A 15,063-nucleotide genomic window follows, 5' to 3' on the forward strand; every position below is an offset into this window, starting at 1 on the left:
TCATTTTTTCAAATTTTCCCCCAATTTTTCCCCAATCCCCCCAATCTCATTTTTCCCAATTTGCCCCCAAATTTCCCCAATGTCCCCCCAGTGTCCCCAATGTCCCCAAATCTCTTTTTTCCCAATTTCCCCCCATTTTCCCCCAATGATCCCAATGTCCCCAAATCTCATTTTCCCCAATTTCCCCCCAATTATCCCATTTTTACCAATTTTCCCCCAATTTTTTCCTAAATTTTCCCCATTTTTTCTCCAATGTCCCCAAATCTCATTTTTCTAAATTTTCCCCAATTTTCCCCCATTGTCCCCAATGTCCCCAAATCTCATTTTCCCCAATTTTCCCCATTTTCCCCCATTTTCCCCCCCAATTTTCCCCCAATTTTTCCCCCAATGTCCCCAAATCTCATTTTTCTAAATTTTCCCCAATTTTTCTCCATTTTCCCCCAATTTTCCCCATTTTTTTCTCATTGTCCCCAATGTCCCCAAATCTCTTTTTTCCCAATTTCCCCCCATTTTCCCCCAATGATCCCAATGTCCCCAAATCTCATTTTCCCCAATTTCCCCCCAATTATCCCATTTTTACCAATTTTCCCCCAATTTTTTCCCAAATTTTCCCCATTTTTTCTCCAATGGCCCCAAATCTCATTTTTCTAAATTTTCCCCAATTTTCCCCCATTGTCCCCAATGTCCCCAAATCTCATTTTCCCCAATTTTCCCCATTTTCCCCCATTTTCCCCCCCAATTTTCCCCCAATTTTTCCCCCAATGTCCCCAAATCTCATTTTTCTAAATTTTCCCCAATTTTTCTCCATTTTCCCCCAATTTTCCCCATTTTTTTCTCATTGTCCCCAATGTCCCCAAATCTCTTTTTTCCCAATTTTCCCCAATTTTCCCCCAATGTCCCCAAATCTCATTTTTCGCATTTTTTACCAATTTCCCCCAATTTTTTCCAACATTTTCCCCAATTTGTCCCCAATGTCCCCAAATCTCATTTTCCCCAATTTTCCCCATTTTCCCCATTTTTTCCCCAATGTCCCCAAATCTCATTTTCCCAATTTTCCCAATTTTCCCCCAATGTCCCCAAATCTCATTTTTCCCATTTTTTACCAATTTTCCCCCAATTTTCCCCAATTTTTCCCCATTGTCCCCAATGTCCCCAAATCTCATTTCCCCCAATTTTCCCCAATTTTCCCCATTTTTCCCCCAATGTCCCCAAATCTCATTTTTCTAAATTTTCCCCAATTTTCCCCCAATTTTTCCCCAACGTCCCCAATGTCCCCAAATCTCATTTTTCCCAATTTTCCCCATTTTTCCCCATTTTTCCCCAATGTCCCCAAATCTCATTTTCCCCATTTTTTACCAATTTTCCCTCAAATTTTTCCCAAATTTTCCCTAATTTTCCCCCATTGTCCCCAAACCTCATTTTCCCCAATTTTCCCCCATTTTCCCCCATTTTCCCCCAATGTCCCCAAATCTCATTTTTCCCATTTTTTACCAATTTTCCTCCAATTTTTTTCCAAATTTTCCCCAATTTTTCCCCAATGTCCCCAAATCTCATTTTCTAAATTTTCCCCGATTTTTCTCAATTTTCCCCCAACTTTTCCCAATTTTCCCCCATTTTCCCCCAATGTCCCCAGATCTCATTTTTCTAAATTTCCCCCAATTTTTCCCAATTTTCTCCCATTTTACCCCATTTTACCCCAATGTCCCCAAATCTCATTTTTTTTAAATTTTCCCCAATTTTTCTCATTTTTTTCTCATTGTCCCCAATGTCCCCAAATCTCATTTTTTTTAAATTTTCCCCAATTTTTCTCATTTTTTTCTCATTGTCCCCAATGTCCCCAATGTCCCCAAACCTCATTTTTCTAAATTTCCCCATTTTTCCCCATTTTTTTTCTCATTGTCCCCAATGTCCCCAAAACTCATTTCTCCAAATTTTCCTCAATTTTTCCCCAATGTCCCCAAATCTCATTTTCCCCAATTTTCCCCGTTTTTCCCCATTTCCCCCCATTTTTCCCCCAATTTTCCCCATTTTTTTCTCATTCTTCCCAATGTCCCCCCAATGTCCCCAAATCTCATTTTTCTAAATTTCCCCCCAAATTTCCCCAATGTCCCCAAATTTCATTTTTCTAAATATTCCCCAATTTTTCCCCCAGTTTTCCCCATTTCCTTCTCATTGTCCCCAATGTCCCCAAATCTCATTTTTCCCAATTTTCCCCAATTTTTGTCAACTTTTCCCCCCATTTTTCCCATTTTTTTCTCATTGTCCCCAATGTCCCCCAAATGACCCCAAATCTAATTTTTCCCAATTTTCCCCCATTTTTCCCCAATTTCCCCTCCCCCATTTCCCCTCCCCCCCCCCCCTCAAACACTTCCGGGTTTATTTTTGGGTTTTTTCGGATTTTTTTTTTGGGGGTGGGCGTGGCAGCCAATCAGCGGCGGCAGCCAATCAGCGCCCGCGCTGTGGCCCCGCCCCCCGGGTAAGATCCCCCCCCTCCCCCCCCGGGGCCTCATTCGGGCCCGGCGCGCGCCCGGTGAGTGGGGGAGGGGCGGGGGAGGGGCGGGGGAGAGGAGGGGGCGGGGCCGGGCCCAAAATGGCCCCTGGACCGCGGGATTTGGGGCAAAAAGGGCCAAAATCGGCACAAAATCGGCTGAAATTACACAAATTACCCAAAATCAGCGGAAATCGGCCCAAAACGGGGAAAAAGGGGGAAAATCGGCACAAAATTGGCAAAAATTGGCATAAAGTCGGCTGAAATTACACAAAATCAATGGAAATCGGCCCAAAACGGGAAAAAAAGGGGAAAACTCGGCACAAAATTGGTTCAAAATCTTCTAAAGATCCCTAAAATGGGAAAAAAGAGCAAAAAATCGGCACTAAATTGTCTAAAAATCCCTAGAATAGAAAAAAGGGGGAAAATCGGCAGAAAATTGGCTAAAATTTACAAAAAATCGCCCCAAAAGCCCCAAAACCAGAAAAAAAGGGGGAAAAAACGGCACAAAATGGACAAAAATTGACACAAAATGATCTAAAAATCCCTAAAATGGGAAAAAAGGGGGAAAATCGGCACAAAATTGACAAAAATTGACACAAAATCGGCTAAAAAGCCCCAAAAGCAGAAATTAAAGGGAAAAAATTGGCACCAAATTGGCAAAAATTGAGACAAAATCGCCCCAAAACCAGAAAAAAAGGGGGAAAAACGGCATGAAATTGACCAAAATTGAAACAAAATGGTCTAAAAATCCCTAAAATGGGGAAAAAGGGGCAAAAATTGGCACAAAATTGGCAAAAATTGACACAAAATGATCTAAAAATCCCTAAAATGGGAAAAAAGGGGCAAAAATCGGCCCCGAATTTGCCCAAATCCCCCAAACCCGACCCCAAATTTCCTCTAGAGCGGCCCCAAATCCCCCCAGGGAGCCCCAGAATCCCCCCCAGACCCAAAACCTCCCCAAAAACACCAAGGGGGACCCCGAAATCCCCCCAAGGACCCTCCTGGGATCCCCAAAATCCTCCCCAGACCCAAAAATCTCCCCATAGATCCCAATGGGGACCCCAAAATCTCCCCTGGGACCCCATTAACCCCTCCAAGCCCCCTCCCCATTACCCCAAATCCCCTTCTGGGACCCCAAAATCCCCCCAAGGATCCCCCAAATCTCCCCAAAACCCCCTCCCCACACCCCAAAATCCCCCCAAGGACCCTCCTGGAACCCCCAAAATCCCCCCCAGACCCCAAAATCTCCCCAGAGATCCCAATGGGGACCCCAAAACCCCCTCAAGGACCCCCCTGGGACCCCAAAACCCCCTCAAGGACCCCCAAAGACGCCCCTGGGACCCCAAAATCCCCCCAAGCCCCCTCCCCACACCCCCAAATCCCCTCCAGGACCCCCCTAAGACCCCCAAAGCCCCTCCGGGACCTTCCTGGGACCCCCAAAATCGCCCCCAGACACAAAAATCTCCCCATAGATCCCAATGGGGACGCCAAAATCCCCTCAAGGACCCTCCTGGGACCCCCAAAATCCTCACAGAGACCCCCCAAGACCCCCAAAATGCCCCCCAAGGACCCCAATATCCTCCCCCTAATTCCCTTTCTCTCTCCCCAGGTCTCTCCGCACCATGTCCGACTCTGCGCCCCCGAACCCCGCGGGTCCCCCGGACCCTTCGGGGACCCCCTGGCCGCCCCCCCCCTCCCCCGCACCGCCTGCGGGCCCTGGCGCGCTCCTGGCTGGACGAGGACGCGCCCTGGCCCGACCCCACCGTGGCGCCGCTGGGGAACGCCGAGATCCGCGCCCACATCCTCGTCAAAAACCCCGAAACCCCCGCATTTAACCCCGAAACCGCCGGATTTAACCCCAAAACCCCCGCATTTAACCCCGCCCCCGCCCCGTTTTTCGGGGTGCTGGCCGGCTGCCCGTTCGCCGAGGCGGTGTTCGCGGTGTCGGGCTGCTCCGTGCTCTGGAAGGTTCCCGAAGGTTCCCGGCTGGGCCCGGGCCGGGCGCTGCTGGCCGAGGTTCGCGGCCCCGTTTCCGGGCTGCTCCTGGCCGAGCGCACGGCCCTCAACGTCCTGGGCCGCTGCAGCGGCGTGGCCTCCATGGCCGCCCGGGCCCGGGGCGTCGCCGAGAGCCGGAATTGGGGAGGGGTCGTGGCGGGGACGCGCAAGGGCACGCCCGGCTTCAGGGCGGCCGAGAAGTACGCGCTGGGCGTGGGGGGCGCGCAGGGGCACCGCCAGGGCCTGGGGGCCTTCGGCCTCGTCAAGGACAACCACAGGGCCGTGGCTGAGATGGGCGGCGGGCACGAAGGGGTTAAACGGGTAAGGAGCCCGAAATTTGGGGGTGAGAGACCCCCGAAATTGGGGAAAAATGAGGGGAAATTTGGGGGGGAAATGGGGGGTCCGGGCTGCTCAAGGACAAGCACAGGGCTGTGGCCGAGATGGGCGGACGCGGGCACGAAGGGGTTAAACGGGTGAGCACCCCAAATTTTGGGGTGAGAGACCCCCGAAATTGGGGAAAAAATTGGGGTAAAATGGGGGAAATTTGGGGGGGAAATGGGGGGTCCGGGCTGCTCAAGGACAAGCACAGGGCCATGGCCGAGATGAGTGGAGGTGGGCACGAAGGGGTTAAACGGGTGAGCACCCCAAATTTTGGGGGGATTTGGGGCGGTTTTGGTTGTGGGAGACCCCGAAATTTGGGGGAAAATGAGGGAAAATTTGGGTGGGAAATGGGGAGAAATTTGGGTGGAAAACTGGGGAGAAGTGGGGGAGAAATAGGGTGGGGAGACCCCGAATTTGGGGGCAAAATTTGGGGGGTTCTGGTTGTGGGGACCCCCAAATCTGGGGGGCAAATGGGGAAAAATGGGGGAAAAATTTGGGGTAAAATGGGGGAAATTTGAAGGAAATGGGGAGGGGGGATCGGGGCAATCACAGAGCGGTGGCGGAGCTGAGCGGCAGGCAGGAAGGGGTTAAACGGGTAAGGACCCCAATTTTGGGGGGGTTTTGGTTGTGGGAGACCCCGAAATTTGGGGGGAAATGAGGGGAAATTTGGGAGGGGCTGGGGGCGTTTGGGCTGCTCAAGGACAAGCACAGGGCCGTGGCCGAGATGGACGGCGGGCAGGAAGGGGTTAAACGGGTAAGAACCCCCAAATTTTGGGTCGGGGGAACCCCGAAATGTGGGGGGAAATGGGAAAAATTTGGGTGGAAAATGGGGAGGAAATCTGGGGGGACAATCACAGAGAGAGCGACAGCGGGCAGGAAGGGGTTAAACGGGTAAGGACCCCAAATTTTGGGGGGTTTTGGGGTGGGGGAACCCCGAAATTGGGGAAAAAATTTGGGTGGAAAATGGGGAGGGGGATCAGGAATTTGGGGAGGGGGCATCTGGACAATCACAGAGCAGTGCACGGGAGACAGAGGAGGGGGTGACACAGGTGAGGACCCCAAAATTTGGGGGAATTTGGGGGTGGGAGAGCCCCGAAATTGGGGAAAAAATTGGGTGAAAATGGGGGAGAAATGGGGAAAAACTTGGGGGGAAAATGGAGGAGAAATGGGGGGGAGAATGCGGGGGGATCCGGCAGATGAGGACCCCCTAAACTGGGGGGGAAATGAGTGGGGGGACCCTTGAATTGGGGCAGTTTTGGTTGTGGGGAGACCCTACAGAATTTGGGGGGGTTCTGGTTGTGGGGACCCCCAAATCTGGGGGGGAAATGGGGGAGAAATGGGGAAAAATTTGGGGTAAAATGAGGGGAAATTTGGGGGGGAAATGGGGGCTCCGGGCTGCTCAAGGACAAGCACAGAGCGGTGGTGGAACTGAGTGAGGGACAGGAAGGGGTTAAACGGGTAAGGACCCCAAATTTGGGGGGAATTTGGGGCGGTTTTAGTTGTGGAAGACCCCGAAATTTGGGGGGAAATGGGGCAAAATTTGGGTGGAAAATGGCGGAGAAATGGGGGGAAAATTGGGGGAGAAATGGGGTGGAGAGACCCCGAATTTGGGGGCAAAATTTGGGGGGTTCTGGTTGTGGGGACCCCCACATTTGGAGGGGGAAATGGGGGAAAATTTTGGGGGAAAATGGGGGAAATTTGGGTGGAAATGGGGGAGAAATGGGAAAAAAATTGGATGGAAAATGGGGTGGGGAAACCCAAAATTTGGGAGGCAAAATTTGGGGGGTTCGGGCTGTGGGGACCCCGAATTTGGGGTAAAATGGAGGAAATTTGGGGGGCAAATTTGGGAGGGCTCTGGACAATCCCGGAGCGCTGGCAAAGGGCAGCACCCCAAAATTTGGGGGATTTTTGGGTGGTTTTAGGTGTGGGGGGACCCCGATTTTGGGGCGGTTTGGGCACGGTGGGACCCCGAAATTGGAGGTGAAATGAGGAGGAAATTTGGGGGATACCCCGAAATTTGGGGGGAAAATGGGGTGGGGAGACCCCGAAATTTGGGGAAAATTATGGGGGGAAATGGGGTGGGGGGACCCCGAAATTTGGGGGGTGGGGGTTTTGGTTGGAGCGAGACCCCAAATTTGGGGGGAAAATTCCCAATTTTTGGGGATGAATTTTGGTGAAAATTCCTAATTTTGGGGGCAGAAATTCCCAATTTTTGGGGATGAATTTTGGTGAAAATTCCCAATTTTTGGGTTTTAATTTTGGTGAAAATTCCCAATTTTGGGGGCAGAAATTCCGAATTTTTGGGGATGAATTTTGGTGAAAATTCCCAATTTTGGAGGCAGAAATTCCCAATTTTTGGGGATGAATTTTGGTGAAAATTCCCAATTTTTGGGGATTAATTTCCAAATTTTTGGGGATGAATTTTGAGTAGGAATTCCCAATTTTTGGGGGTTAATTTGGGGGGAAATTCCCAATTTTTGGGGATGAATTTATGGGGAAATTCCCAATTTTTTGGGATTTATTTTGGGATGAAATTCTGAATTTTTGGGGATGAATTTTGGGGAAAATCCCCAATTTTTTGGCCATTCATTTGGGGATTAATTTCCGAATTTTTGGGGATGAATTTTGAGTAGAAATTCCCAATTTTTGGGGATTAATTTCTGAATTTTTTGGGGATTAATTTCAGAGGGAAGTCCCCAATTTTGCAGATGAATTTTGGGGACAAATTCCCAATATTTGGGGATTAATTTGGGGCAGAAATTGCCAATTTTTGGGGATTCATTTCTGAATTTTTGTTGATTAATTTTGAGTAGAAATTCCCAATTTTTGGGGGATTTTTTTTGAGTAGAAATCCCCAATTTTGGGGTATTTATTTTGGAGTCAAATTCTTAATTTTTGGAGATTAATTTCTGAATTTTTGGGGATGAGTTTGGGGGGGAAATTCCCAATTTTTTGGAGACTAATTTTGAGTAGGAATTCCCAGGTTTTGGGTGGGAAATTCCCAATTTTTGGGCATTAATTTCCGAATTTTTGGGGATTCATTTGGGGGAAAAAAATCCCAATTTTTGGGATTTAATTTCCAAATTTTTGGGGATAAATTTTGAGTAGAAATCCCTAATTTTTGGGCATTAATTTTGAATAGAAAAACCCAATTTTTGGGGATTAATTTCCAAATTTTTGGGGATTAATTTCGAGTAGAAATCCCCAATTTTTGAGGATTAATTTTGAATAGAAAAACCCAAATTTTGGGGGGCAAATCCCTAATTTTTGGGGGTTATTTTGGGGTCTTTGCAGCTGATTGAGGGGGCGCGCCGGGCCGGGGGCTTCACGCAGAAATTGGGCGTGGAGTGCGCGAGCGCCGAGCAGGCGCTGGAGGCGGCTGAGGCCGGGGCCGACGTCGTCCTGCTCGACAACCTGAGCCTAGAGGTGAGCCCCAAAACATCGGGGAACCCTGAAAATCGAAATTTTGGGGGGAAAAGGGGAAAATTTGGGGAAAAACGGTGAAAATTTGAGGGAGAAACTCAAAAAAATGGCCAAAAATCGGGGTGGTGATGGTGGAGATTTGAGCTCTGAGCCCACGGGAGAGCCCCGAAATTTGGGGAACCCCGAAAATCGAAATTTTGGGGGGAAAAGGTGAAAATTTGGGGGGAAAAGGTGAAAATTTTGGGAAAAAGGTGAAAATTTGGGGAAAAATGGTGAAAATTTGGGGGAGAAAACCCCAAAAATGGGCCAAAATTGGGGTGGGGATGGTGGAGATTTGAGCTCTGAGCCCATGGGGGAGCCCCAAAATATCGGGGGACCCCGAAAATCGAACATTTGGGGGGAAAAATGGCAAAAATTTGGGGAAAAACGGTGAAAATCTGGGGGAAAACGGCGAAAATTTGGGGAAAAAAGGTGAAAATTTGGGGGAGATAACTGCAAAAAATCGGGTTTTTTGGGGGGTCAAATAATCCCAGAATTGATAAATATTTTAGGGACCCAAATTTTAGGGCAGATTTTAGGTTGAAAGTCCCAAATTTTGGGGTTTTCTGGGTGGGTCGGGCCCCAAATGTTGGGTGGAAAATGCCAACTTTTTGGGATTTCTGGTTTAAGGGCGATTTGTAGAATTTGGGGGTGGACACCCCAATTTTGAATGCCCAATTTTAAGCAGAACAACCCCAAAATTGATAAATTTTCTTCAGGACCCAAACTGGGCAAATTTTGGGTTGGAAATCCCAAATTTTTGGGATTTCTGGTTTAATGGATGAGGTTTAATGGAGGAGGATTTAGGGGTGGACACCCCAATTTTGGGTGAAACAATCCCAGAATTGATAATTTTTTTTTAGGGGCCCAAATTGGGCAAATTTTGGGTTGGAAACCCCAAATTTTGGGGTTTTTCTCGGTAGCTTAGACCCCAAATTTTGGGTGGAAAATCCCAATTTTGGGGGTTTCTGGTTTAGTGGGGATTTGGGGGTGGGCACCCCAATTTTGAATGCCCAATTTTAAGCAGAACAATCCCAAAATTGATCATTTTTTCTGGGGACCCAAACTGGGCAAATTTTGGGTTGGAAACCCCCAAATTTGGGATTTTTCTGGGTGGGAGAGACCCCAAATTTTGGGTGAAAAATCCCAATTTTTTGGTGTTTGTGGTTTAAGGGGGATTTGGGGGTGGACACCCCAATTTTGGGTGGAACAATCCCCAAATTTGTGGGGATTTTTATGGAAAAAAACCCATATTTGAGCAGGGACACCCCAATTTTGGGTTCAAATCCCCGGATTTGTGGAGATTTTTATGGGAAAAACCCAAATTTGAGCAGGGACACCCCAATTTTGGGTTCAATTCCCCGGATTTGTGGGGAATTTTTTGGGGAAAACCCAAATTTGAGCAGGGACACCCCAATTTGGGGTTCAAATCCCGCCCAACCCCAAATTTTGGGGTTCACTGACATTGTCCCCTTTTACCGGGATCTGCACACGGATAAACTCCAAAAATGGGGAGAAACCCATAAAAATGGGAAAAAAATTTTAAAAATATTTGGATAAATCCCAAACAAAAAAAAGGGGGGGGGGAAATTAAAAAAATTTGGGATAAACCCCAAAAATGGGGAATCAACAAAAAAAAAAAAAAATCAGAAAACCCCAAAAAAATGAGGAAAAAACCCAAAAAGGGGGGATGAACCCGCCAAAAAACTAGGGTAAAGTCCAAAAAGTGAGAAAAAAACCAAAAAATTGGAATAAATGCCAAAAAATTGGGATAAAACCCCCACAAAATGGGGATAAAACTCCAAAAAATGGGGATAAAAGCCCCCAAAATGGGGATAAACACCAAAAATAGGGATAAAGTCCAAAAAATGGGATTATTCCCAAAGAAATGGGGAAAAAACCACAAAAAATGGGAAAAAAAATCAAAAAATATTTGGATAAATCCCAAACAAAAAAAAAAGGGGGGGGGGGAATTAAAAAAATTTGGGATAAACCTCAAAAATGGGGAATCAACAAAAAAAAAAAAAAAGCAGAAAACCCCAAAAAAATGAGGAAAAAACCCAAAAAGGGGGGATGAACCCGCCAAAAATGGGGAAAAAAGCCAAAAAACTAGGGTAAAGTCCAAAAAGTGAGAAAAAAAACCAAAAAATTGGAATAAATGCCAAAAAATTGGGATAAAACCCCCACAAAATGGGGATAAAACTCCAAAAAATGGGGATAAAAGCCCCCAAAATGGAGATAAACACCAAAAATAGGGATAAAGTCCAAAAAATGGGATTATTCCCAAAGAAATGGGGAAAAAACCACAAAAAATGGGGGAAAACGCCAGAAAAATGGAAAAACCCAAACCAAAATGTGGGAAAAAATAAAAAAATACATGGGAATAAAAACAAAAAAAAAAAAAAGGAAAAAAACCCCAAAAATGAGGACATGGTGCAAATATTTGGGATAAACCCAAAAATTGGGATGAAACCCCAAAAATGGGAAAAATAAACAAACAAAAAGGAATGAACCCTAAAAAACAGGGGGAAAAAACCCCCAAAAATTGAGATAAAGCCCCCAAAAATGTGGGGAAACCCCAAAAAATAGGAAGAAAAACCCCGAAAAATAGGAAGAAAACCCCAAAAATGGGGCTGTGGACCTTTTGAAATGGGGATAAACGCCCAAAAAATGGGAAAAAACCCCAAAAAAATGGGGAAATAAACAAAAAAAAATTGGGATAAACCCAAAAAATGGGACCAAAACTGGGCAGGTTTTGGGTTGCAAAGCCCCAAATTTTGGGTTTTTTGACGTTCTCCTTGTTTTGCAGGCGCTGCACGCGGCGGCCGCGCGCGTCAAGGCCGCGCACCCGCGGGTGCTGGTGGAGGCCAGTGGGGGCATCGGCCTGGAGAGCCTGGGCAGCTTCCTGGGGCCCCACGTGGACGTCGTGTCCATGGGGTGCCTGACCCACAGCGCCCCCGCGCTCGACTGCGCCCTCAAGGTGGTGGGCATGGGGGACGGAGCCGAGGAAAAGTGAAAATCAAACATGGAAACCCCAAAATTTCACCCTGGAGCCCTGAAATCCATCCCAGAAACCCCAAAATCCATCCCAGAAACCCCAAAATCCAACCTGGAACCAATGAAATCCAACCTGAGATGAGGAGACACCTGGAACTCTGGAATCCATCCCAGGAACCCCAAAAATCCAAGCAGGAACCCCAACATCCATCCTGGAAACCATAAAATTCATCCCAAGAACCCCAAAATCCATCCTGGAAACTCTGAAATTTGGGAACCCCAAAATCCATCCCAGGAACCCCAAAATCCAACCTGGAAACCTCAAAATCGAACCTGAAACTCTGAAATTTGGGAACCCCAAAATCGAACCCGGAAACCACAAAATCCAACCTGGAACCCCAAAGCCCAGCCCAGAACCGATAAAATCCAACCTGAGACCCAGAAACACCTGGAACCCCAAAAATATTCATTATTTATTTTTTTTATATTATCCAATATAAAATTGAATATATAAATTCAATTTTTCATTATTTAGTGATCCGTTTAATTTAATATAAAAATATTTTCAATATATTTAATTATATCTATTTTCTTTTATTTTAGTATTTGTTATTTCATTTTTATGTTATCCAATATAAAATTTAATATATAACTCCAATTTTACATTATTTAGTGTTTCATTTAATTCAATATAAAAACATTTTCAATATATTTAATTATATATAGTATATATTTTCTTTTAATAATTATTATTTAATTTTTTATATTATCCAATATAAAATTTATTATATAAATTTAATTTTACATTATTTAGTGTTTCATTTAATTTAATATAAAAATATTTTCAATATATTTAATGATATAATCTATTTTCTTTTATTTTAATATTTATTAATTTTTTTATATTATCCAATATAAAATTTATTATATAAATTTAATTTTACATTATTTAGTGTTTCATTTAATTTAATAAAAAAATATTTTCAATACATTTAATTATATATATTATATCTATTTTCTTTTATATTATTATTTACTAATTAATTTTTTATATTATCCAATATAAAATTTAATATATAATTTTAATTTTACACTATTTAGTGTTTCATTAATTTAATATAAAAATATTTTCAATATATTTAATTATATATATTATATATTTTTAATTTTAATATTATTTAATTTTTTATATTATTCAATATAAAATATATTATATAAATTTAATTTTACACTATTTATTGTTTCATTTAATTTAATATAAATTTTTTTTCTATATATTTAATTCAATATCTTATCTATTTTCTTTTATTTTAATTATTATTATTTCATTTTTTTATATTATCGAATATAAAATTTAATATATAAATTTAATTTTACACTTTTTAGTGTTAAAAATGACACAATAAAGGTGAAAATATTTAATATATTGAAAATATTTAGATATTAAATTTAATGAAATAATGTAAAATAAATTCATATATTACATTTTATATTGGATACAATAAAAAATTAATTAATAAATTTAAAAATTAAAAAAAATAGATAATATATTTAATTAAATATATTGAAAATATTTTTGTTAAATTTATTGAAACACTAAAAAGTGTATAATAAATTTATATATATTAAATTTTATATTGTATAATATAAAAAATTAAATATTAAAATAAAAGAAAAAATATAATATATATAATTAAATATATTGAAAATATTTAGACATTAAATTTAATGAAACACTAAATAATGTAAAATTAAATTTATATATTAAATTTTATATTGGATAATATAAAAAATTGAGTAATAAATATTAAAATAAAAGAAAATAATAATAATAATAGATATATTAATGGCTTTATGACCTTATATGGGTTAAATGCAATTAAGCATATTGAAAATATTTAGATATTAAATGTAATGAAACACTAAATAATGTAAATATAAATTTGTCTATTAAATTTTATATTGAATAATATAAAAAATAAATAATAAACATTAAATTGAACGAAAAAATATAATATCTATAATTAAACATATTGAAAATATTTAGATATTAAATGAAATGAAACACTAAATAATGCGAAATTAAATTTATATATTAAATTTTATATTTTATATTTTATAATATAAAAAATGAAATAATAAATATTTAAATAAAAGAAAAATATAATATATATAAATAAACATATTGAAAATATTTTGATATTAAATTAAATGAAACATTAAATAATGTAAAATAAATTTATATATAATAAATTTTATATTGGATAATATAAAAAAATAAATAATAAGTATTTTAATAAAATAAAATAATAATATGTGGAGAGCATTATTAATAATTGGTTAGCTGAGAAAGGCCACACTGATATAATGCCACTGGTTAAACTGAAGGAGAAAAGTCAGCAGTCAGCAAGCTAAAAGGAAGAGTCAGCAGTGACCTTGCTGCAACATGAGGATAGAGTTGAGATTAGTCCTGAATATACCCTAAGAATATGTAGAAAGTATCAAAAGTAGAACCATAGGAATGCAGAAATAGGCGTAGGTGCTGATATGCAAGCTGACCAATCCTGAGCTCAACTTTTGCAATATGTATGAAGCTCATTATTAACTGTATTTAACCCGCCGTACTGATCAATAAAATCGAGCCTGTGATGATCAAACTGATGTCCTGGTTCCCTTCCGTCGACAAATGGTGGAGAATGCGGGCATAACCGAATCTCTGCCCTTTTTCTCGGATTAAAAGAAAAAGGGATTACGCCACGGTCCGGAAGTTGGGTTTGGGTCCCAGCAGCCGGGACGGTGCCGGAATTTGAAGCACCCTTAAGGTTCACAATGGTGACTTCAGCCAATACGTGTCCGCCGGAGCCTGGAGAGCTGCAACAGCGCGCGCTGATTAATAGGTATGGATAGGCAAGCGGCATATGATTTATTTACCGCCTATTTAGAGCGGCGTGGGATAAAAGGGATAGATTTAAAAAAGGAGTTACCAGGGTTATTAGCTTATGGCCATGCTAAGGGTATCTTTTCTAATCCTCATACAGTTCATGAGTTATCAGAGTGGAGAAAGTTTGGGGAAATATTGTGGGATACAGTACTAGATGATGATAAGTCAGCAAAGAAATTCGGGAAGTTATGGTGGGTGGTGTATAACACGTTACTTCAGCAGGTCTCTGAGAGAAAGGCAGCAGAAAGGGCGACAGAAGCTCATAAGAGGAATATAGGGTATGGTCGTGAAGATGATCCCCTGGCACCCTCTGTAACTAAAGTACTTATGCCTAAGAGTCCCCAGCAAAGTGGTGTGGAGGATTTCTCTATAGGCGCAGTGGAACCGTCTGCACCTTTCCTGTCAGAGGGGGAGGGCGAGTCGGATGGTGGGGGTAAGAGCTTTGCCTCCGCCACCAGCTTCAGGCGGGTCGGATGGTGGGGGGTGGGGCAAGCCAGCTTCGCCTCCGCCGCCAGCCTTGCCTCCGCCGCTTCCCCTCAGTGAGCCGGCTCAGGTTACAGCTTCGGTGGGGGGGTCACCTCCCCTGCCCGAGCCGGCTCCAGCGGGGGGGCGGATTGCCCCCCGCAGGCTGGCTCCGCTTGAGCCGGCTCCGGTTTCACTGTCAGCTCCAGCGTGGGAGGGGGGGCTCCCACTTCCCCCGCACGAGCCAGCCTCTGCTTCACTGCCCGCCCCGCGCGAAAACTCGGTGTCTGCACCGAAGCGCCAGCAGCATAGCACCCTTAAAGGGCCAGATCCC

The 15,063-nt window shown here is 43.1% G+C and overlaps 1 protein-coding gene across 1 annotated transcript in view; it reads left to right on the forward strand.

Moving 5' to 3' along the window:
- LOC134433386 (nicotinate-nucleotide pyrophosphorylase [carboxylating]-like) overlaps positions 1-11,345 on the forward strand; it is a 17,417-nt gene extending 6,072 nt beyond the window's left edge. Inside the window, exons 2-4 of the mRNA XM_063182243.1 lie at positions 4,101-4,798; positions 8,162-8,293; positions 11,139-11,345. Coding sequence (XP_063038313.1) covers positions 4,101-4,798; positions 8,162-8,293; positions 11,139-11,345 — 1,037 coding nt within the window. The remainder of the gene's footprint in view (positions 1-4,100; positions 4,799-8,161; positions 8,294-11,138) is intronic.
- The last annotated feature ends 3,718 nt before the right edge of the window (positions 11,346-15,063 follow it).

The sequence above is a fragment of the Melospiza melodia genome, unplaced genomic scaffold (genome assembly GCF_035770615.1).
Source record: "Melospiza melodia melodia isolate bMelMel2 unplaced genomic scaffold, bMelMel2.pri scaffold_18, whole genome shotgun sequence".
Classification (NCBI taxonomy): domain Eukaryota; kingdom Metazoa; phylum Chordata; class Aves; order Passeriformes; family Passerellidae; genus Melospiza; species Melospiza melodia.